Source organism: Anabas testudineus, chromosome 21 (genome assembly GCF_900324465.2).
Source record: "Anabas testudineus chromosome 21, fAnaTes1.2, whole genome shotgun sequence".
NCBI classification, from domain to species: domain Eukaryota; kingdom Metazoa; phylum Chordata; class Actinopteri; order Anabantiformes; family Anabantidae; genus Anabas; species Anabas testudineus.
This window is the reverse complement of record NC_046629.1, coordinates 11,313,349-11,335,143: the sequence shown is the minus strand read 5'-3', so window position 1 is coordinate 11,335,143 and position 21,795 is coordinate 11,313,349. Positions and strand designations below refer to the sequence as shown.

Sequence of the window (21,795 nt, the reverse complement as noted above, 5' to 3'; positions counted from 1 at the left end):
CTGGAATTTTACAGAGGAAGAGGAAGCAAATTATGGGATATTGAGTGTAGCATTGAAGAGAGCGAGGGAGAGATTTTTTTTTTCTTTCCCTAGAGGAGATTTTGACTTTGTGCTCTGTAAGTACATAAAAAACTTGTCTAAGCATTTGAATGAGTTTAAGCCCCCAGGAGGAATAGTCGGAACTCACAGCAACCAAAGCCAGCCCCGTGGGAAACAAAGCCGCTCAGGCTGCTCACGGTTACAGACATGCAGCCGTTCACCTTGGTCTGGGCTCTCGTCCTCGTGATCTATGTCTGCTCTGGTAGTGCCGAAGCCCACAGGTAAGTCACTGAGGTTGAACAACAGAGTGTTGATGCATGGACATGCAGCAGGTGTAAGGTTTACCTGGATATTTGCTCCTTTAAGAGACTGAAAGAAGTTCTAGTATAATGTCAGATGCACCTTTATGTTGTATAAAGGTACTATCACACTGCAGAATACTGATAACAAATCAAAAACATGACCTGCTTCATTATTTAATATTCAATGTACAATGTCATGTGGCAAAAAGGGAATAACTTTAACTGCTGCATTCTCCACATGCTGTTATTTAAGTGGGGCTTACTGTGTAACACGAGCCCCCTGTTATGAACTGAATTATGTCCTTTGAAACTTCACTGGGGAAACTGTTATTTTGACGGTATGTACACACTGCTGCCACTGCTCACAGAGGACTTTGGGAGCCACGACAGTGTGTCAGCTAAAAGTGGCATGGCAACGAAGAGCACCTGTCACATTTAGGAGCCTCTCTCTCATGTGAGCTATTCTGGTTGATTTCTATCAAGTCTCACATTCCTCCAGTCCCGCTGGAGCCAGGGCTGCTTTTAGGATGCTGCCCCTGGGTCACCAAAACATCTGGCATATTGAGTTTAGCACTGAGGTGGAAGTTAGAGATGATGACGGTTCATGGGGACTGTGAAGTTTGATTCAAATGTATGAATCTCTCACAGTAGATGTAGATTCTCCAAACATTTCATTGTTTAGTCTTTCACTGGTAAATGCCATCTAAACATCTTAACTCAATTTACATGTTAAAAATAAACACATGCCGTGTAAGTTTGCTTTGGAGGAGCTGTAGATGAAATACTGACAGAAAGAAAGGGAGAGTAGACTCTCATCTGACTCCAGTAACAAGAGTTGGATGAAGATAAAGGTACAAAAAGGGTAAAAAAACAAAAAACAAGTTGTGTATAAAGCATCAGTGTGCAACACAGGAAATCTCTGGTTAGTGTGTTTTCCTCCATCTGGAGTCTACATCTTACCCGCTGGCTCCTGCTCTCCAGAGAACCTGTAAGAAGACAATTAGACAATTTATTTAAGAAAATGATGAGCGCGTGCTGTAAAATGTAACTTGTTGTTTTAACTTAACAACACAAGTCAAAGGGCTGCCTTAAAGTTTTAGGTCAACAAATTGAATTCGTCCTTCTAACACAACTAAATGCTATCTTGACTAATTATTGCATCCTGTGTAAACCTATGTCTTAGTTTGGTGGATTTTGATTGGCTGAAGGACTGAATTCAACACCAACCTTTATTGTTGTTCATATAGTTTATACTGGTGTGAAAATAAACAACAGTGGTCTAATGTATGCACGTATTAAAGACACAGCAGGTTTCCACCATGACAAAAGAACTATATTTTAAGAGCATTAACTCAACAAATGCATGCTGGGAAGTCTACTAACATACTCATTTGTTTTGTATTTCATCAACTTAATGTAATGAGTTGAGTGAACTTATAGAAAATCATTCATTTATCTCATCATTTAAAATTAAAAACGTCAAGTCAGAACCACTGTTTATAAGTTTTATCAATAAAAACTTTACCTGACTAAATTTAAAAAATACTTGCCAATTTCACATTCCAGAATGGGAGTTTACAGTGTGCATGTGTTACAATTATGTGTAAAAAGGTTTAAATTTATAATGAATAAGCTATAAACTTGTTGTGCTTCCTTACAATTTGCATAAAGGTTCTAATTTGCTATCTTGTGCATGGTGGGTTATAAATACAGCTAAGGCACTGAAATTACAGATCTTACTTTCTACCTCTCTCCTTCTGAAAAGGCACTACCGACAAGTCCTTACTGGAAACCAACCAGGTGTGTGTCGCTATGGCACGAGACTAGAGTGTTGCTATGGCTGGAAGAAAAACAGTAAAGGACATTGTGAGGGTAAGAACAGTCCATAGACTGCTTTATAATCAATCAATGATATTTTCAATATAAACACATTTCTTAGACTAGAGCTATCATATTCAAAACAAACATTTCCAAACACTATTCACTTCATATCAAGCAGTATTATAACATTTGAATGAGCGAACATATATGATAAAGAATCTATATTTACTGCCTTAAAACACAGTGTGCTAACAATCATCATTTTTTTTCATGAGAGATTCTTTCCTAAACCAAAATGCATGTGGGACATGGCTGTCTCGATTAAAAAACCTTGCCTGCATAATAGAAATGTGTGGTTTGACTGCAGTCCATCATTCCCGAACCACTGAAATTTTAATGGTGAATGTTTTACCAGCCCAATGTGAGCACGGCTGCAGGCACGGAGAGTGTGTTGGCCCCAACAAATGCAAGTGTGTCCCAGGATACACGGGAAAGACATGTAATCAAGGTGGGTATTTGAGGTCAGTAAAAAAGTGTCTGGGAAACACATGGATCAAACTTGGAAGAATAATCTCATTTCCAGCTGCTAACTTGCTTTACTTGTTATTTTTAGTTATGTTCTCTGTTTAAGTTAATCGTAGTCTGCTGTGTTTCAGTATATCACAAGTCAAACTGTACGTGTTTGGAGGTGTTGGGAGTGAAAAAATAAGAAACAAGACGCTTAATTCCAGATCTGAATGAGTGCGGCTTGAAACCTCGTCCTTGTGAGCATCGCTGCATGAACACCTATGGCAGTTACAAGTGCTACTGTCTCAATGGATACACGTTGATGCCTGATGGATCTTGTGCGAGTGAGTACGTTTAGACATTAAATATCTATAAAATGCACATAAGAATCCCACATATGCAACTTTTTTTTTTTTTCCTGTTCTTGCACACAGATTCCAGGACATGCTCTCTTGCTCACTGTCAGTACGGCTGTGAGGAGGTGCAGGGGGAGATTCGCTGCCTCTGCCCGTCTGCAGGGTTGCAACTGGGGCATGATGAAAGGACCTGTGTAGGTGAGCAACCACACCAACACAGTGACAGAATACTGACGTAGTGATTAAATGTTATAGAGCATCATGCAGGTCAAATGTGATAAGAATATGAGACATGGTTGGAGAAGGACTTAAGAGGGAAAGTGGAAAATCACAAACAACAATCCTTATCTTAATAAAGAAATACTGTACAGAGTAAAAAGGATTTGACTTTGGCTTGAACTGAGAGTTTCTGCATGGGGGAAAAATTTGATAAAGATTATGTGGATATTGTGGCTTTTGCACAGTTGGCTTTTAACTCACATGGATGCAATTAAGTTATATTATTTCTCCCCCAAAACTGCCTGGGCTGTGACATGGCCAGTTTGACATGCTGATCACACAAGACAAGTAATAAAATATAATAGTTTAAGAGCATTCCAAAACACTGAGGTACAACAGACATACATGCACTAAAACAGCACATTGTCCCCAGGCATACTGTACCGCACCAGACAAATAATGGACTTTATGATGAAGGCATACATACTAATCATACTTACATGGCATTACTACAAGTTTAATGCGCAGTAATGTAATGTATTTTTATTGTATGCTGACCCAGGAACAAGGTTTTGCAATGGGTACAGGTGTGTACAGTTAGGTGGAAATATATAAAATCACAGACCCTTAAATTTCTCTATCTGTCCATTTTGTCTCCCCTTCCCCAGATATTGATGAATGTGTCACTGGGAAGAACCTCTGCCCATTCAACAGACAATGTGTGAACACCTTTGGCAGCTACTACTGCAAGTGCCAAGATGGCTACGATCTGAAATATGTTGACGGCAAATATGACTGTGTAGGTAAGGTATACACGTTTATTAAGTGATAAAACTGGTGATTGATTCTACTCCTGAAGGCACAAATAGACTTTTTCCAATTCCAGACGTCGATGAGTGTGCAGCCGGGTCCCACAAATGCAGCCACCACGCTGTCTGTTTGAACACTCAAGGATCCTACAAGTGCAAGTGCAAGTCTGGCTTCAGAGGCAACGGCTTTGAGTGCTCTGGTGAGATTTTCTACACAGAGTTATGAGTTCATTTGTTTTAGGAATGTTTTTAATGTGTACTAAAAGGTCTTAAAGAAGCCATACACCACAGATAAAAACAAAAATGTATTTCTTCTTGCTGATGAGAGTAGTAAGCGAGTTAGGTCAAAAGCCCTTTTACAGCCATAAATTTCATTAGGACTCTTTTAACATCAGCCAACCGCTCCTCCAAGGCACATTTCCTGCCTTCAGACTGCACTTCTCTTCACAGATGGTAGCAAGAGAGATCCACAGATTGAAAACACACCTGTGTAAACATGACATTGTATGGTAGCCAACCATCTGAAGACGAAGAAGAAGAAGAAAGGGGAAAGACAGGTTGTGGTGTATTCTTTGAACCAAGCTCAGATAATAACAGGTGAAGGCTTGTGTTGCCAAATGACATAGGCCGGGGGTTTCTGTGTCAGTGAAGATGCCTTTATTTTTTGTAGTCAAGCCATTTTATCAGAGGTCGTGGGATGGAGACAAAGGCAGTGCCGATCATTCCCTCAATGGTGAGATGGCGTGGAATCCGAACTTCTGCTTTCATTCACCCTCTGCTCTGCAACCCCTGTCCCTCCCCTGAACCACTCCCGTGCTTATGGCTGAAATTGTTATAAATCTACAGCACACCCTGGAGTCACTCCGCATGAGCATTTATATTCACAACTTCAGTGATAAGATGTGCTTGTGCATTTAAATTATGTGCAATGAATGAATGCCACTGTCATGCTTCATCTGCATGGAGTAGCGTGTTCCCATGTGTTGTCTCAGCATGTTTGTGTCCTACCGTACTGCTTTAGTGGATCAGTGTAGGGTAGAACGACTACCAAGAACAGCAGCTGTAGAATACATGACAACAAGCACATCTGAACCACATGTGGATCCACATGTCTCATCTGGTTCCCCTTCCTGCCTGCAGCCATCCCAGAGTCCCAAGCGGGGCCCCGGATTCTGGGAGGTAAGCAGGACAACGAGGACATCAAAAACATAATCCCAGAACCGATCACAACGCCACCTCCTGGGATCCCTCAGCAGCCTTTCGACTATGATGGAGAGGTCTACATTGGCACACAGACTGAGGAGAGACCAGAGGCGGAATTTAATGAGGAAGAGGAAGAGGAGGAGGAGGAGGAAGACAACCAGCTCAATCCTAGAGGAGATGTTTTCTGTAAGTCTCCTTCAGTTTGGCTGCCTTGCAATAACTCTGTTTCTAGTAGGCTATTCTGGGTGGTCCACAATACATGAATCATACACAGACTAAATAAACTCTTGTGTCTACACAGCATCTGAACACAATTATCGATTTGTCAGTTGGAAGCAGAAGTAGAAGTCACAGATCAGGTCTAAGCTCTTGACCAGAGAAGAAAGGCGCTTGTTGTGTAGTACGTTGACCTTTGTCGCTAACAATGGACAAGCACACATTTCACAATATGTGTTACTTATATGCGTATAAGAGAATATATTGAATCTGATTAGTATAGTAATAGTGTCCATGTCATGCAGACTGTTTCTATAAGGCATTGTAAGAGTAAGCTGTCATGTCCTTTAGAATTATAAAACCCAATATCATCATTAATCCTAGAGTACCGAAGTAATATTCTTTATCTAAAAAACGTTTGCTAAAACAAACAAAAAAAATGAATAAGAGTCCTTTAATGTGACAATGACATGAAAAAACAAGAGTGGGCAGTGTGGCCATGCAATGGTATGTGTCTACCTGAGACACCCCTTGAACGAGGTTACCTTTCACCACCAATCTTCATTTTTGTGGAAACACCCGAGTCTGTGTAAGAACTCAGATAGCAAGAGGAGACAGGCTGCAAGACATCCATCACCTCCAGGGAGAATTTTTACTCTTCCCATCTCCTGGGAGGGGGCTTAGGAAGGGAGGGAGGTTACAAAGCCTCCAAGCCTTTTATTATGTTTTCCCCAAAACAGCTGTTGTGCAGACTTGACTCCCAGAAGGAAAGTCTGTCATCAGCACTCCAGACCGCTCTAACACTAGACGGCTCTGGCTGATCAGGTTTAAGAACCCCAGCTGTCACTCGTCTGACATGGGCTGCTTGCCATGGGGGTGGTTTCCTGCAAAAATGCTTCGGGGGGGCTGTATCCTTAAGTTGTAGCTCCATCTCGAAATGTGAGTGACAGCAGGGCAGGTCTCCACCTGTTGGTTAAAAACCCCCTTTCTTATATTTCATTGTGGAAAATCTCTTCGCTGCATCATTTAGGAATGTTTTCTTTTGAGATCGCATACACTACGTTCTTTGAAATTCATTCTCTGATTATGACATTAATCTGATAAATCATGCATTTACCGTGATTGTTCTCCTTCATTCTTTAAATACAGTATCAGAGGACTTTGAATCAGTAGTTGGCCCAGCCACAGAAATCAAAGAAATCCAAATTGCACCAGTTCAGGAAGGTAATCAAACATCATTCTCTGTGTGTCAGTGTGGTGAAATGAATGTGTGAATGCAATTTGTTAATTCTGCTAATGTGCTTTACTGCCCTTTTACTCTTTTTAGACTTTATTGTTGATTGCAACTTTGACCAGGGAGCATGTGAGTGGGTCCAAGAGAAGCGTGACGACATGGACTGGAGTGTAGCCTACCATGATAACGGTAACCAATTTATAAGTATGCAGCAAGATATATATATAAAATTTTTTATAGAATTCAGCTTTTGTGAATTCAGATACACTCGGTACAAATACCCTCAGGTGCTGAGTACTACATGGCCGTGAGTGGGCTCTTAGGGGAGCAGAAGGATGTGGCCAAACTGAAGTTGCTTCTCAGCGACCGCGCCAGGAAAGGCAGCTTCTGCCTCACCTTCGACTACCGTGTAGTGGGTCATAACGTGGGCACACTCAGGGTGCTGCTGGATAACAATGCTTACCCCGTCTGGGAGCAGAGCCACACCAGAGACCAGGGTTGGCAGACAGAGCTTCTCACTGTGGCCTGGAAAGAGGAAGCCCCACAGTCTGTGAGTCATTTTCTCATTTATTATTGATAGATGATTGTACAATGCAGAAATTGCTAATGACAATAGATGCAGGATAGTTTTATATTATTAAATAACTTTAATAACTAATGTACCAGACAAAGGATCGTAAACAGCACACATTGTTATTTCAAGCCTTTAAAGTATTTATGAGACCAGCTGTGATGGATATTGCTCTACGTTCTTCAGCAGTATATTTGAAATACAACTGTCTTGTTCATTTGCTATCATAACCAAACAATGCGATGGTACCATTTAATGTTTTTCAGCTTATCTTTGAAGCTCAGCGTGGGACAGGTGTTGGAGGAGAGATCGGTCTGGACAATGTTGCGTTGACCTCAGGGGCTTGTCAGGACGATGTCAGTCCAGTCTTTTAAGAATCTCCACCTTGGATCAACACATGTGAAAAACTCCTCCAAATAACACAAGTCAAGAATTTTCTGTTTCTCAGTGTTCTGTCGCAGCTTAGGGCATAAAGATACAGACGCATGGTGTGGATATTATGTGCAATCAGTGCATCCATGTTTACTTTATCACCATGCTGCTATATCCTGCAAATACAGTACAGATAACCCAGATCTCAGGAAAAGGTGGAAATGCTAACTTCGTCTGTTAGTTATGTTTAACAGTATTGTGCTTAGCCCTTCATTGCATACGTGTGTATTGCTGAAGTTAACTGAAAATAATCTATGTCACGAATGTGAATTGCAAAGTGAATTATATCTCAAACTGAATCTTAGATTGATAATTCTTTTGAAGGCTGTTTAGTTGAAATGAGAAGCATCAGTGCATAACTGCTGTAAATTTTGCTTTCATATTATTCTGTACTATTACATTAAATTTGTTTTTCTAACTTTTTTCTACCACTCCTTTCTTTCTTTATTGTAGGCTATTGGCAAATTTAGCCGAAAGTTAACACCACTGTTACTAATCTAGCATTTGATACGAATATGCTGATATAATAAGCCAATGCTGCAGGGTGGCCAAAATCCAAAGAGACAAACTGAGGCGTTCATCTGAGGTCATTCAGTCTACTGACTAAGGAGACAGCATTTGAACGTAGAAACTTTACTGTCGGGTCAATTCATATTCAACTTGCATGAGAAAAGTATATTTTTGTGCTCTATTTATACCAAAAAGAAAAAAGAGGATAATTGTCACTGACGAGAAAAAAGATGGTACAAGTTGGATGGTAAGAGTTGTGTTTGGTACGAACTTTTTTACCTAAACTTATAATAAGCAGGAATTTTGAACATTTTTACATAGTGACAGGGGTAGAAAGTAACTACATTTATTCAAATACAGTTCAGAGAGATATCTGGTTTTGGTCGCTGGTCATTTTTGAGATCTCATGTGAGCGACTAGCAGTTTTTCCTCTAACCTTCTCAGATGATTTCATTTCGATAACTGTTTGAAACAGAAGAGTAACGGTGAAACAGTCATTTATATAAAATGATGCTCTGTGTTACTACATCCAGTCCTTTAGGTTGCAGCAGTCTGCAGCTGGCTGAAAACGGCGAAACGTCGCTCTCTGGTGGTTGTGCATGCACATTACATCACAAAGTAAAATATGTTATCAGTGGAGTAAGTCCTGCGTAGTTTATGTTTTATTTTGTTTGTTTTTTTTTTCAAATACACTGATACATTTCTGTACATATATATAAGTTAGAAGAGCTTGAGCGCCCGTCGGTGGTTTCCGTCTGACAACAAGATCACATGATCCGACGCTGCCCGTGTAGCTGACGTTAGCCTGTTAGCAGCTAGCTGCGTTAGCACCGAGCCTCCAGAGTTCAGGAAGCGGCTCGACTGACGTCTCTGTAGCCGCGGCACAGCGAGGAGCTGTCAGTCGTATGTCTTGATATTATTTCTGTTGTTTCTTGTTTTATTACTTTTTACACACACAGCTGCCTGGTCCAAACTGTAAGGTACGTTACTGGCCGACATGCCTACAAGTTAACCGGAGCCAGCTACATGGTTGTATTAGCTTAGTAAACTCCAACTCTGGTCCCTGTTTTCCTTTTTCACGTTAGCCTAGCTTAGCTAGCACTTAGCTAGCTTGTGGATCTATACTTCTGATTGTCTCGGCTGTTTAATATTGTTTAGCTGTCCACTGTTATTCCGCAATGCAATGACACATGATGTACTAAGGTCTTCTATGACACTAAGTACATCTCTGTATATTGTGGAGTGCTCACAAACAGTGTATGATACCGAGTATGGTTTATTACAATGGGGCTTCTCAGCTGTTAACTGTTGTCCTGGGCCATGTGTTAATCAGGAAAACGTATCTCATTGTTACAGCTGGTTGAACGTTCCCTAAATGGCTGCACACATCAACATTAAACAAACGAGCATGTGACCTCGGACCAAGGTTTACAACACGTGATCTGGACCAGTGGAGGAGGCCAACATCCATCAGGGGTAAGGCAAAAGTCACACAGTATCCACCAAAATGTGAAGAGGTGATTGTTGACAGCTTTTTGTCTTAAAATATTATTGGTGTGTAAATAGTAACACATCTTTTACACATTGCATCTCTCCTTTAGGTACATTTTTTCAAAGTGGTCAAACAGGAGTGAACAGTCATGACAACTAAGACATCCCTGCTGAAAGTCATTCTGCTGGGTGACGGTGGTGTAGGAAAAAGCTCCATCATGAATCGTTATGTCACTAACAAGTTTGATGCACATCTTTTCCACACTATCGGTGTTGAGTTTCTCAATAAGGACTTGGAGGTTGATGGCCACCAGGTTACTCTACAGATTTGGGACACTGCTGGCCAGGAACGCTTCCGAAGCCTGAGGACTCCTTTCTATCGTGGCTCTGACTGCTGCCTGCTCACCTTCAGTGTAGATGACAACCAGAGTTTTTTCAACTTGGGCAACTGGAAGAAGGAGTTCATCTACTACGCTGATGTCAAGGAACCAGAGAAGTTCCCATTCGTAGTCTTGGGCAACAAAGTGGATGTGACAGAGAGGCAGGTGTCCACTGAGGAGGCTCAGCGGTGGTGCCAGGAGAACGGCGACTACCCCTATTATGAGACCAGTGCCAAGGATGCCACCAATGTAGCCGTGGCCTTTGAGGAAGCAGTGCGTAGAGTGTTGGCTATGGATGAAAGAACGGACCACCTCATCCCCACAGACACAGTCAAGCTCCACAGAAAGCCTCGCTCTGCTGTCCCTTGCTGTTCATAACATCCAGGACTTACAATTAACATTAATTTGCTGTTATACCTGTTATGTGATGAGGCTGTAGGTATACAATGCTGTTATTATTTAAAAAGATTATGCTACTGGCTGTGTGATTAGTTATACTGGTTAAGGTTTAATAATGCTAACAGTTGGACTAATGTTTAAAGACACATGAAACACTAAATACAACAGTGTCATTGCAAATAAAGACAAACTCACTGAATTCAGTCCGCTCTGCAACGGTCAGGTTTTAAAAGAAATATTTTGTGTTGACACAAGACTACCAGTGGGAATGTTTAAAAAAAAAATGTCATGACAGAACATGGAGAATATATTTGAAACATCTCCCTTTCCTCTCATTTTTAGTATCATGAAGACAAATTCTAATGTAACAGAAATGTGTTTCAATTCTTACTATTTCTGGGGTGAAATTATTAGAGAGAGTTCTTGAACATCAATCCAGAATTTCACAATTCAGATAAAGTGATGCCCTTTATATTTATATTTAGTAATAACTATCATTAAAATAATTTATACAACTCAATAACCTTATTTTGTCTTGTAAAGTACCTAAGGCACTACTTTGTGTAACTAATCAATTGAGGCTTGTTGTGGTTATTGATTGCACATGTAGGTCTTGTTTGTGCAAATTCTGCATAGTGAATAGATTATGGCTGTGTACTGGAAACACTGAGGGACAAGATCCCTAACTGAAGACAAATATTAAAGCAAAGTTAACATGCATGGCAAAATGTGTATTTATGTTTCTGGAAACCTTTGTAATTTTTAAACTGTTTTTAAAGTAAAAATCATTGAATCAAACTGTAATAATTCCTTGGGGAAAGATAATTGCACTAGTCAACATGGTAGAATAAACCTTTTTTCCCCTCATTTTCAGGTTTGTTTAAAATCATTTTATGATCTTATACTTAGTCTATCCCCACTGCTTAATAGTTCAAATTGCAAACCATTGATTGACCTTAACTGTTCCTCATATAGACTTCATTTGCATTTATGAGCTGTAACACTGGTAAGACAAACAATAAATAAACCCCTCTGAGAAGTGATTTTTGAACCATGTTTTGTTGCCTGAGAATTATAAGTCACTCTGGGATCCACAGGTCTGAACTTACAATTCTGCGATGCTTCCTGCTCAGTGCAGTGATAGTTACAGGTAATGTAATGTGTAATAACCCTTTTACCAAATTAAGCAAGACATAAGCATTTGTTGTTTTCTTCATTAGGTGAAGGTTTTGACCCTTAAAGTCTGATGTTGACATCATACAATATTCATACACACAGTGCACCCCATTCAAAAATAAATATTAGAAAATAGTTCAAACAAAAAAAAAAAAAACTTTATATAAAATCCACATTTCTATTGGATACATTTTATATTTGTCAAACAGGAAAAGGACACACATACAGACAGACACATTTAGACGAGCATGGGAAGAGATTAACTCAGAAGATGTTTCTTTCCAAGGAACTGGACTTTCCTCTCAAATGCTGTCGAGCGGATCGGTGTGTTGATTTCATAGAATGGATTCATTGCAAACTGGAAGACAAATGTGATCAAATGATAATGCTATAGGTTCCATAACTGATATGCTACCTGAAGATAAATTATTCTAATATGAAAGAAAACTTACCTTAATGTATAAATCATATACATCATTAAAAAAGTTTTTGATTCCATCTTCTTGTCGCACATCATGCAGCATGATGAATCTTATATGTACGGCAAATAATTAAAGACAATCACACCAATAGATGACTATATAGAATCACCACACAAAAAATATAGAAATTCACATGATGCTACAGACTAACGTCAGATATATATATATATATATATATATTTTAAAACCAATAAATTGCAATTAATTATTTTCTATTGTGCAATATAGCTGTAAATTGACAGAACAGAATAAAAAATGTGTATCCTAATTTCTAAGAAACTAATGTAACAGCATGATCCAAAACTCAAAGGCATTTAATTTAAAATACAACATGCTTAAGAAGTTGGATTGAGAGAATGTTAGGCATTTTTACTGGATATAACTAAACTGTTAATTAATTTTCTGTCAGATAATTAACTAAATGTTTTTATTCTGCTACAATGCAGACAAGTATTCTGTCATCAATAATACGATATCAGGGAAATCAAAAATAAATAATTAATAGAACCTGAAAAAGGATATGTCCTGCAGTGACAAAGGCAGAAACAAACCACTCGTTGAACTTGTCCACAGTTTTAAGGTACATGTTGTTAGACAGCCACATGTTTTCATCCACCAAGTCCAGAGCTGCATGTGCAATAAACTGGTTCAGGTGTCGATGGTCGTCCTGTGGCCAAAAATAATAATAATCCCCTCAGATTCATCAAAGATGACAGATATTATATATAATTTCCTACAAATAACCGCACAGTCTATGAATATGGATAGTATATGATGCTTAGGCATTTTGTTAAACACTTATTTTGGGCATGAAGAGATGTACAGGAATGAATGCTACTGCAAGTTATGAAGCCATTTTACCTTTGATTCAGGCTTTCCAGCTGGCAAGAACTCCAACTCAAACACAGGATTGTCATGATGACCAACCATGACAAAGTAGAAGCTTCCAGACATCGTTTCTCCTTCCTCTTAGCAAAGCTAAACTGATCTACAAACAATCTCAACCAAAGGAAACAGAGTTAGAGCATTAATATCCCTCACATAACGATTGTCAAGCTAACAGGCTAATGTTACATTAGCTTATTAGCCGAATACGCTTGGTGTGGCTGGAGTATTTAAATGATTCTCGTAACACTAAAGTAAACACAATACGACAATAAACATCATTACAATACAACGTATGCACATCAGCTTATTCATTTTATAAAACACACTTCTGTTTACCTTTTAATTTTACTTCCTGGAGAGCAGCTAGAGCAGTCGCAAAAAGATGACGACACACTCAAGTCTCCAAATATACTTGTCAGTTATACGTTTTTAAAACAGTTTAGCGGCAACTTTTTTTTTTTAGTTTATTTTCAAATAAACCATTACTGAATTAAAACAAAATGAATTAACATTTTCAATATTAGTAAATAAATGGCTTATATTATTGCGTTACGTCATAAGCGCAGGCCTGTTCAGAACAACATTTCCGTTGACGGATTTAAACGTAGGGACACGCCTCCGTGGACGCGGAGACGCTTTCTGGTCGCTAGGCTCTTAAATGGTTAAATTATACTCTTTAAAGTCGTGTATGGTACAAGGTGTTACAGAGGAAGACCGACAACAGTCACACATCAGGTACGGACACTTTAAAAGTTGATTAAAAACAGAGGATCGCTCGCTCGTCCTGTCAGTTTCCCGTACTGTTGTGTTTTGTTTCTCCTCTGTCGGTCAACAGTTATGTCCTCGTCAAAAGAAGCTGAGATATCACCAGACGAGCTGAGGAAGAGGCTTTATCAGACTTTTAAAAATAAAGGAGTGCTTGATACACTCAAAGTAAGTGTTCCTTCTAATGTGGCTATTGGTTCTTGTAGCATGGGTTCGGTCTTCATCATTCACGACCACCTCTGATCTGTTTCAGACACAGCTGCGGAATCAGCTCATCCAGGAGTTAAAACACCCACCTCTGACCGGAGGAGAACCAGTTCCCAGGCCAGTACCCGTAAAATCTGAAACCCTTTTGGTCTCAGCCTGCAACAGCATAGTGGCAGACCATCTCCGTGCCTCAGGGTATGAGTACACTCTTTCTGTATTCCACCCTGAGAGTGGTCTGCACAAAGACAAGGTGGGCATGACTTCTGCATTCATTTGTAGGATGAACTGAGAAATTATATAGTTGCAAATTGAGAGTTTGGTTTTTATTCATTCATTTAATTTTATCCATCAGGTTTTCACAAAAGAAGACCTTCTACATCTTCTTAAATTAAGTCCTGAATCAGCCCTTTACAGATCCCTGGTAAACAATTGTATAAGTTAGTGTGCGCTATATTGTTCTTCAAAGATAACTATTATTAGTAATAATGTTGTTTTCTTTTTATATGTTCTAGTCATCAAATAAAGAGAACAGTGATAAAGGTATGTGCAGTATTCTGTTTGTTTGTTTTTTTGAGAATGTTTCTGCCCTAAAGTCATGTCCTTGAAATGTACCTTATCTTATATCTTTCTCTAGCAGGGTTCCTCATCAGCCTTCTGACACAGCTAACGCACCATTATACTCAAGGCTTGTGTCATGATGCTGACACTCAGACAACCAGCATAGCAAGTCATGGAGAATCTCTTGGTAAAATTAATTTGTGGCTTTCATTGTATTTTTAATGTACATTCCTTCCAGTGCTCAGCTTTTGATATTGTCTTTTTGTCTTCCATGCACAGTTGACAAGATGAAAATGATTGATAAGGAATATGAGAACTTCAGCTACAGCGAGGACAAATGGTTTTCTCTCCAATCAAAACTCGCTGCTTATAGAAAAGATGTTGAAACACAGATGGAAGCAGAAATGAAAACAAAGGTACATACATCTTTTCTACATTTTGATAAATCAAATGTGTCTCAGCAAGTTTAAAGCAAAACTGCATATTCATATTTTAAATTATATTTTATATATATTGTTGTGCTTATATTAGGTATTAAATGCAGTGTTAGTGTTTTTCTGATGATTGTTGTGTCTTTTGTTTCTTAAGATGCAACATTTTAGGGATTTTGAAATGGCCAAGGTGAGGATGGAAGAAAAAGAAAAATTTCATAAAGAATTTGATAAGCTAAAGAAAGAGCTAGAGAGAACCTATGAAATGAAGTCAAAGGCATTGATGGAGCGGGAGAAAAATGCCATCGACAGGTTACAAAAGCAACAAGAGGTAAATGATTGCTACAGTAATAAGGTGTTTTCTAATCAGACCTTTTCTGCAGGCTCTCGACACCGCAGTATTCACCGACACAGTTTCTATTTGCTTCAATCAAAAGTGACAACCAACTAATTATTGTTATTTGTGTTTCTCAATGCATTAGATTGAAGAAAAAAATGTGTACATGCAGAGGCAGTCAGTCCTGAAAGAAATCGAAACACTGCGGAGCAGAGAAAATGAGCAAAGGATGAGAGTGGAGGCTTTTGAAAAGTAAGAGTATATTTTTAACCGTGTATATCAATAAAATGTTGCTACGTGCTCACATTGGGGTGACTGGTTCACAGAGAATAAAACTCTGTTTGTATTATGGTAGGACTTGTCAAATTCATGAGGAGAAGGTCAAGACCACTGAAGAGCTCCTGAGGAGGAGAGAGCTGGCCATAAAGACTATGGAGGACACATATGACCAAAGGTTGAGGAATGAACTTTCCAGGTTTGTCATATTGTCATGTTGAATATGGACTGTTTGTCTCAAATTACACACATACAGTCTGTTGATATCTTCTGTACAATATGCATATTAAACCCATAGATTTGCAAGATTATTATTTTTCTTTTGGTTGGTGAAAATCTTTTTGTGTTAATATTTGTTATTAATACAAACGTATATATTTTTGACCAAACAACAAAGGGCTTTAATAACAGCTGTATCTGTTTTGTTTAAACTAGGCTTTTCATTAGGGAAAATAATTACTTATATGTTATGAAGATCTTATGAATTGACCCAGTTTCCCATTTACTTTCAATATCTGATTTTATGTTTTCATCCAGGTTTCAGCTTGAGCTGAAAGACGACTTCATGAGGAGAACAGAGAAACTAGTTGAGAATGAGAACAAAAACAAAGGTCAGTATTTAAATTATTGCATTATTAAGGATAAGCTTGTTGATGTTTTGCATCACGTGTTTTATTTCTCAGTGGAAACAGCTCGGATCCAAAAGGAGTCTGCTGCGATTGATGCCAAACAACGGGAGCACAGCAGAGCATGTTCAGAGCTGAAACGCCTGCAGGTACAGCAAACAACACAACCTCAGTCATGCACCCGTGTTAACTTCAGCCACTTCAAATAGTTCAATAACTGAACACTTGTTTTTGGGTAAATCTTTCAATCATTTGGTTTGATTGTGGTTGTGTGATAAACAGCATTGTTCACAGTGTAAATGATTCAGTTTCTGGCTTTATTTTTGCCTGCTTTTTCATGTCTCTTCTGTTGTTTCTCAGGTTGAGCTAGATACAGCACAGCAGCAGATTTCTTTACTGACTCAACAGAAGGAGCTCTTAAGAGAGAGATTAGACAACATGAGTGACTACGCCGGTTTGAAAAGGGAGAAAACAGAGCTGCAGGGGCAGCTGCGACTGTTGAGGAAACAGCTGGAAGAGGCTCAAGAGGAGAACCGGTTTCTCCATGCAGGTAAGTGGAAGCTGCTGTTCCCATATAGAGCGAATAGAAAAAGTATGTGAACCTTTTGGAATTTCATGTTTTTCTGCATTAACTTGTCATAAAATGTGATCCGATCTTCATCCAAATCAAGAGTATTAACAAATAATGTACCTAAAATAAAAACACAAAGAATTCATGTCTTCATTGAGAACAACCATAAGAACCTCGAAGTATTAGTGGAAAAGGTCTGTGAACCCTTGGTATTAATAACAGGTTGACAGCTTTATGTAAATAAACAATTCTTGATCTTACAACTAGAAATTTCCAAATCGAGTTGTTTTTCTGTAACATTGCATAAACCCAGAAATTCTGAATATTATGACAAATCCAGTTCCTATGTCGCAGTGCTTGAGTCTAGGCCCATTGTGAGTTATGGGAGAAGTAGTGTACTGTGAAGCATTCATGCTCATCTGTCCCACTGCTACTGTCTCAGCTAAGTCTTTTTTTAATGTGTCAGTGTGAGGCCTCTGTGCTGTGTTTGTAGCTTTACAGACAACTCCCTAAAAAGGATCCAGGTGGACTAGAGGGATGAGAAATGGAGTAGAGACAGTGGGCTTCCTTTACCCATGGCAGGCAGCCAAATTGTGCTTCTCTCTAAAGGATACAGTATTTTTCCTGTTAGTAGATGCAGTGTGAGTGGAGAAGGGTTGTGGGATGCGGGGAAATCGCTGAATCACTGAAACAACGTGCTGTCATGCTGATCCGTACAGTAAAAACCAACAACTGAAGCAATTAAAATGACGCGCTTAATCAGAAATGCTTGTTCATCAGATGGAATAAATGATGCATTAGAACATGTTTCGACTCTGATAACCTGCCTGTCAGACTTGGGGAAACCTTCCAAAGAGCAGCTGGCCTTGCAGATGGAGCTTCGGAGGCTTCAGAGTGCTCGCCAACTCGACGAGGAAGAGTTTGAAAACCAGAAACAGATGTTGCAGGCACAGCTCCAGAGTGAGGTCAGTGACATCAGCGCATCTCACAGAGGTTGTGAAACTGTTGTCTGCATATTTCATGTAAATTTGTTTCACCTTGGAGATGTTTTTTGAATGAGTAATTGCTCGCTTCACTGGTGTTTGCTGCAGGTTGAGCGGTGCACTCAGCTCAAGGCTCAGCTAAAAGAGAGTGAGGAGAAGTCACAGTGGATGACTAACCATGTTGAGGACATCAAGATGCAGCTCCGCCAGACTCATCAAGGTGCCAAGTGGCAGGGCATGCATATTTGTCACATCTTAGTTTCAACACTTAACTTAGAAATTAGTTTAGCAAACTTTTTATTCCCTTTTTTTTTATGGTGCTCAACGTTTTCACTCAATTTCCATTTCCCTCTCTTTCTTCTTTTCCTATTTTTTGTCTGTATATATGTGTGTGTATGTGTGTGTGTGTGCCTTTGCGTGATCCCCGTGATCATGGCAGCTCTTGAAAATGAAGTGCTGCGGAACCCCAAACCGTCTCTTGTTGATCGCTCAGTGCTGGAGTTCAGTGCAGACAAGCTGGTTCCCCCCGACATCTATGTGGACAGAGCTCTGATGATGGCCAGGGTGGGTTATGATGATGTTTGTGAAGCGGGTCCCTATCGAAGACACACATCAGCTTGGACTGACACTCCGGACTCTGACATGGAGCTGGTGGCTGAAGCCAAAGCTCGGATCCTGGAGCTCCAGAAGGAGGCAGAGACTTTAGAAGAAGCATACAGGAACTACCAGCAGAGGGCAGTGCGCTCCACCATGTCACACTTGCTTACTCGAAGACCTCTTTCCCCACAGCATGGACAAACCTCACATCACCCTGAGTCCACTTTAACAAAACAAGTCTATCACCATTCACACATTCTGTCACTCCAGGAATCACACAAACCTCTCTGTCCCCAAACCCCCTTGTCAGAATCCTGTGACACCAAAAACTCCACAACACCTGCACAGCCAAGAGTGACCTTCTCTGAAGACTATAACCAACCCATGTCCACTGTTCATACTGATCACAGTCTCCGTTCAATGGCTGAACCTCTGTTTTTAAAGGATGAAACCCCTCGGGATGGAGGCTTTTCTCCATCAAGACGTCTATCCTCCACACCACACTCCTCCCCCGGGAAAAAGCTTCAAAAAGAGATTCCAGAAGGTACCTATAAAATGTTTTATCCTGAAAACACATTTCAGAGGGATTAGGTGAAACCTCTTTTACTGTATCTGTTGAGAAATAAACAATGAAATAGTTTCATATTGCCAGCCCTCATATATTACACATTTAACACACACTGTAGATATTTTATTAATGTTGCTTAACAGACAACACGCTAGTAGCTTTAATAACTTTATTTCTAATAGAAGCAGTGGTGTCGTCAGTAGAGTTCCCAGAGCTGTGGCCAGACAGACAGCTCCCTCATGCCCCCCATGAGAAGGTGTTGACCTCAGGTGATTTTTCCTCTGAGCTTAGTCCACCCCGGAGTCCTCAGCTAAAGAGCACAGCTCGAGACCAGTGCAGGTACCATCTGGCGCGACTTTGTCAAGGACAGTGTGACATTTTTAGGCACTTAGGCACACTAAAGAGATGGTGAATACTAATTACCTGATCTTTATATTGGTTTCTTCAGTCCACCAAAGATTCAACATGTCTTCTCCAGCTCAGAGTCTTCCCCACAGCCGGAGAAGATAAATCTTGAAGATCTCACAGGGATTTTGTCAGGTGATCTGAAGTAGTGTTGTTTTATCTGGTACTTTATTTTGAAAATACCAACTCACTGCCTTGTACTTGACTGACTTGGTTTATACCTGCCCTAGTGTTTAACTATACTGTGTGCTGTTTCTGAAATTCCCTCTGATCCAAAAAATTGAAAGTGTAGGCTCATGAATCACTTCTACAGTCATGTTGTATGATGTGTGACAATTTCTTGATGAGGCACCATCAGAAAGTCTTAAACTCAAAAGCCTTCATTGTTCATTATCATTAGTTTTAACACAATCTGTGACCAAATGGAGTATATCCGGTATGGAGATTTTGGATTTCAGAATGGCTGCTTTTTAATGAGTGTGTGTGAAGTCCTTTCAGTGGCCCCTGCACAATGGTGAAGATGAAGGGCAACTGATTGTGTATTCTGTGCTGGTTCTCTGGCCCTGTTGCATTATGGTGGAGCATAAAAGATCTCTTTGTGCATGTCTCCCTTCAGAGCCCAGCCACATTCCAGAGCTTCTCCTGGACACTGCTGTCCCTCTCTCCGAGGAGGCCCCGGACGGCCCTGCTGCTTCCCGCCCACAAGACCTCCCTGAAGACCTGAAAGACTTGCACGGCAAGGCTGGTGAGTCCCCCACCGTTATTGACATTATCTCAGTTAACTCCAAATGACAAGAGCAGTGACCTCCTACTGTCTTTTATAATCAGTATCGTGGATCTCTATCTCATGTCGCACTGTGTCCAGTCTAAAGTCCAAATCAAAAGAAACAGGAGCTTTGCCTCTAAATGACAACTGACTGTTGACTCATGTCAGTCCATATTTTTGTTTTAAAGATGCCCCACAGATCTCAGGTGAACCTCCTAGGGAAGAAGATGAGGAGCAGAGGTGGGAAAGAGAGCGAAAAGAAAGACAAGAACAGAGGCAAAGGGAGCAAGAGGAAGCCAGAGAGAGGGAGCTGCAAGAACTTGAAAGACTTGAACAAGAGATGGTATACTGCCCATTGTCAGATATCTTCATATCAGTAAAGTAAAGGCAGTTTGATGAAATAAACATTGATCATATCGGTGTATGAACAGCTTTTGCAAGAGGTGGTACAATCAGGACAGGAGGAAGAAGAAACTGGGATTAAGAAAAGTGAGGAGGAGCAGAAGGCTGGAGATGAGGGAGAGAGGTCTAAAGATGAAAATCCATTGGAGAAATACATGAAAATGGTGCTGGAAGCAAGAAGCAAGCAGCAGGTACAGGTGAGTTTCGATAAGCATTTGTGTGAAGCTATTGCAGATGTTTTCTTTAATATCAGAATCTAATCTGCCGTGTGTTAAACAGGACCCTGAAAGAGAAGAGGCAAGACACACAAGTCCAGAGTTTAAGAGTTTGTCTGAGGAAAAAGAAGACAGGTAATTTAAAACACTTGACTAAGCTGGAAACACTAAAGATGAATAGATGGATGAACCTTAGTTATGCATATAAAGGTTTAAATTTTATAGCTACTGAGTCCTATTACTGTAAACAAATTTAATAGATATTGAGTTTCTTTATGGTTTATCATAATTTTGTCTTCGTTATTTGTATCTGGAAGTATCTTCTGTTAGCACTTTGATTTTGAGACTATCAATAACTTGAATACTTTTTTTTTTTTTCAGCATTGCAGCATATTCACATAAGGATGAAGATGATGATTTCTGGTAAACTGTGTGTCCCAGAGTCTTTTCATAAGTGGATGAATTATTCAAACCACTTTAGTCTTGCACTGTTATGAAGTGTGAAGCCTTTATGTTTGTATTTTACATTTTTTTTAACACTGCCTATATGTAAATAAAAGCTAATGTACATGTGTTTTAAAACTATTGATGGCTTATTATCATGCAAAAGAAGAGCGCACTACAACAGACAGACTTTTTTATTATTATTATTTTATTTTTTAAAAACAGTCAACAGGCCAGTTGGGTCATGTCTTAAGGAGTTTCCAATCGGACAGGATGCTGGATTGTCCTGCCGGCGATTGATGGGTAGCGTTTTTTTTCTTTCGTTTTTGGTTTATTCCACAGGAAACACACCGTACAAAGGTGAGATTTGATGTACATTAGCTTCACACACACCTATCACCTTTCATCTAGGCCACTGTACACCTGCGTAAAGCACTGCAGGTTCAGTGCTACAAGATTCACAGATACTGTGTAATACACTGGGCAGTCGCAATGGCAATCTTACTTTGGCCGAATTTACCATTTAGATTGCCGCACAGTTTTATAGAGAACTCACATTTTTGACTAATTGTCATTTAAAAGTTGGATTAAAAGCTTCAGCAATTCACA

At 39.7% G+C, this 21,795-nt stretch overlaps 4 protein-coding genes across 11 annotated transcripts; 3 read left to right on the top strand and 1 right to left on the bottom strand.

Moving 5' to 3' along the window:
* Positions 1-23: 23 nt before the first annotated feature.
* Positions 24-8,140, top strand: egfl6 (EGF-like-domain, multiple 6). Of its 2 annotated transcripts, XM_026377444.2 has the most exons (13): positions 24-320; positions 2,107-2,213; positions 2,578-2,670; positions 2,894-3,013; positions 3,104-3,223; positions 3,913-4,047; positions 4,131-4,253; positions 4,724-4,786; positions 5,194-5,442; positions 6,622-6,696; positions 6,800-6,895; positions 6,994-7,256; positions 7,544-8,140. In XM_026377444.2, exons 1-13 carry the CDS (start codon positions 247-249, stop codon positions 7,649-7,651), a joined length of 1,626 nt encoding a protein of 541 aa, XP_026233229.1. In that variant the 5' UTR covers positions 24-246; the 3' UTR covers positions 7,652-8,140. The 2 variants fall into 2 exon arrangements, with proteins under 2 accessions (XP_026233229.1, XP_026233230.1); XM_026377445.2 differs by lacking the exon at positions 4,724-4,786 and having other exon boundaries at positions 26-320.
* Positions 8,141-8,969: 829 nt separating this feature from the next.
* Positions 8,970-11,528, top strand: rab9a (RAB9A, member RAS oncogene family). 2 transcript variants are annotated; one of them, XM_026377116.1, is made up of 3 exons: positions 8,970-9,122; positions 9,576-9,695; positions 9,821-11,528. In XM_026377116.1, exon 3 carries the CDS (start codon positions 9,860-9,862, stop codon positions 10,466-10,468), a length of 609 nt encoding a protein of 202 aa, XP_026232901.1. In that variant the 5' UTR covers positions 8,970-9,122; positions 9,576-9,695; positions 9,821-9,859; the 3' UTR covers positions 10,469-11,528. The 2 variants fall into 2 exon arrangements, with proteins under 2 accessions (XP_026232901.1, XP_026232900.1); XM_026377115.1 differs by having other exon boundaries at positions 9,015-9,199.
* Position 11,529: 1 nt separating this feature from the next.
* On the bottom strand, positions 11,530-13,446 carry trappc2 (trafficking protein particle complex 2). 2 transcript variants are annotated; one of them, XM_026377118.1, is made up of 5 exons: positions 13,372-13,446; positions 13,009-13,135; positions 12,670-12,814; positions 12,118-12,203; positions 11,530-12,023 (listed from the first exon to the last, which is right to left on the bottom strand). In XM_026377118.1, exons 2-5 carry the CDS (start codon positions 13,099-13,101, stop codon positions 11,925-11,927), a joined length of 423 nt encoding a protein of 140 aa, XP_026232903.1. In that variant the 5' UTR covers positions 13,102-13,135; positions 13,372-13,446; the 3' UTR covers positions 11,530-11,924. The 2 variants fall into 2 exon arrangements, with proteins under 2 accessions (XP_026232903.1, XP_026232902.1); XM_026377117.1 differs by having other exon boundaries at positions 13,009-13,146; positions 13,372-13,414.
* Positions 13,447-13,634: 188 nt separating this feature from the next.
* On the top strand, positions 13,635-21,727 carry ofd1 (OFD1 centriole and centriolar satellite protein). 5 transcript variants are annotated; one of them, XM_026376215.1, is made up of 23 exons: positions 13,635-13,770; positions 13,871-13,968; positions 14,054-14,257; positions 14,360-14,428; positions 14,520-14,547; positions 14,642-14,752; positions 14,845-14,981; positions 15,154-15,327; positions 15,479-15,585; positions 15,689-15,808; positions 16,147-16,220; positions 16,293-16,384; positions 16,596-16,785; positions 17,641-17,771; positions 17,898-18,009; positions 18,229-18,930; positions 19,137-19,293; positions 19,403-19,494; positions 19,976-20,104; positions 20,314-20,468; positions 20,557-20,718; positions 20,807-20,877; positions 21,124-21,727. In XM_026376215.1, exons 2-23 carry the CDS (start codon positions 13,873-13,875, stop codon positions 21,167-21,169), a joined length of 3,159 nt encoding a protein of 1,052 aa, XP_026232000.1. In that variant the 5' UTR covers positions 13,635-13,770; positions 13,871-13,872; the 3' UTR covers positions 21,170-21,727. The 5 variants fall into 5 exon arrangements, with proteins under 5 accessions (XP_026232000.1, XP_026231996.1, XP_026231998.1 ...); XM_026376211.1 differs by having other exon boundaries at positions 20,557-20,724; XM_026376213.1 differs by having other exon boundaries at positions 14,645-14,752; positions 20,557-20,724; positions 21,124-21,179.
* Positions 21,728-21,795: the final 68 nt, after the last annotated feature.

What these genes read in the sequence shown, in the direction of transcription:
- rab9a (XM_026377116.1), top strand. Translation starts at nt 9,860, where the DNA reads ATGACAACTAAGACATCCCTGCTGAAAGTCATTCTGCTGGGTGACGGT.
- trappc2 (XM_026377118.1), bottom strand. Translation starts at nt 13,101, where the DNA reads ATGTCTGGAAGCTTCTACTTTGTCATGGTTGGTCATCATGACAATCCT. An exon ending in CTGGAAAGCCTGAATCAAAG is followed by an intron (nt 12,815 to 13,008) that starts GTAAAATGGCTT and finishes TTTTGGCCACAG; the next exon opens with GACGACCATCGACACCTGAA. An exon ending in TGCCTTTGTCACTGCAGGAC is followed by an intron (nt 12,204 to 12,669) that starts ATATCCTTTTTC and finishes TATTTGCCGTAC; the next exon opens with ATATAAGATTCATCATGCTG.
- ofd1 (XM_026376211.1), top strand. Translation starts at nt 13,873, where the DNA reads ATGTCCTCGTCAAAAGAAGCTGAGATATCACCAGACGAGCTGAGGAAG. An exon ending in CAGAGCTGAAACGCCTGCAG is followed by an intron (nt 16,385 to 16,595) that starts GTACAGCAAACA and finishes GTTGTTTCTCAG; the next exon opens with GTTGAGCTAGATACAGCACA. An exon ending in GAACCGGTTTCTCCATGCAG is followed by an intron (nt 16,786 to 17,640) that starts GTAAGTGGAAGC and finishes CCTGCCTGTCAG; the next exon opens with ACTTGGGGAAACCTTCCAAA.
- egfl6 (XM_026377444.2), top strand. Translation starts at nt 247, where the DNA reads ATGCAGCCGTTCACCTTGGTCTGGGCTCTCGTCCTCGTGATCTATGTC. An exon ending in GCCTGATGGATCTTGTGCGA is followed by an intron (nt 3,014 to 3,103) that starts GTGAGTACGTTT and finishes TCTTGCACACAG; the next exon opens with ATTCCAGGACATGCTCTCTT. An exon ending in TCCTAGAGGAGATGTTTTCT is followed by an intron (nt 5,443 to 6,621) that starts GTAAGTCTCCTT and finishes CTTTAAATACAG; the next exon opens with TATCAGAGGACTTTGAATCA.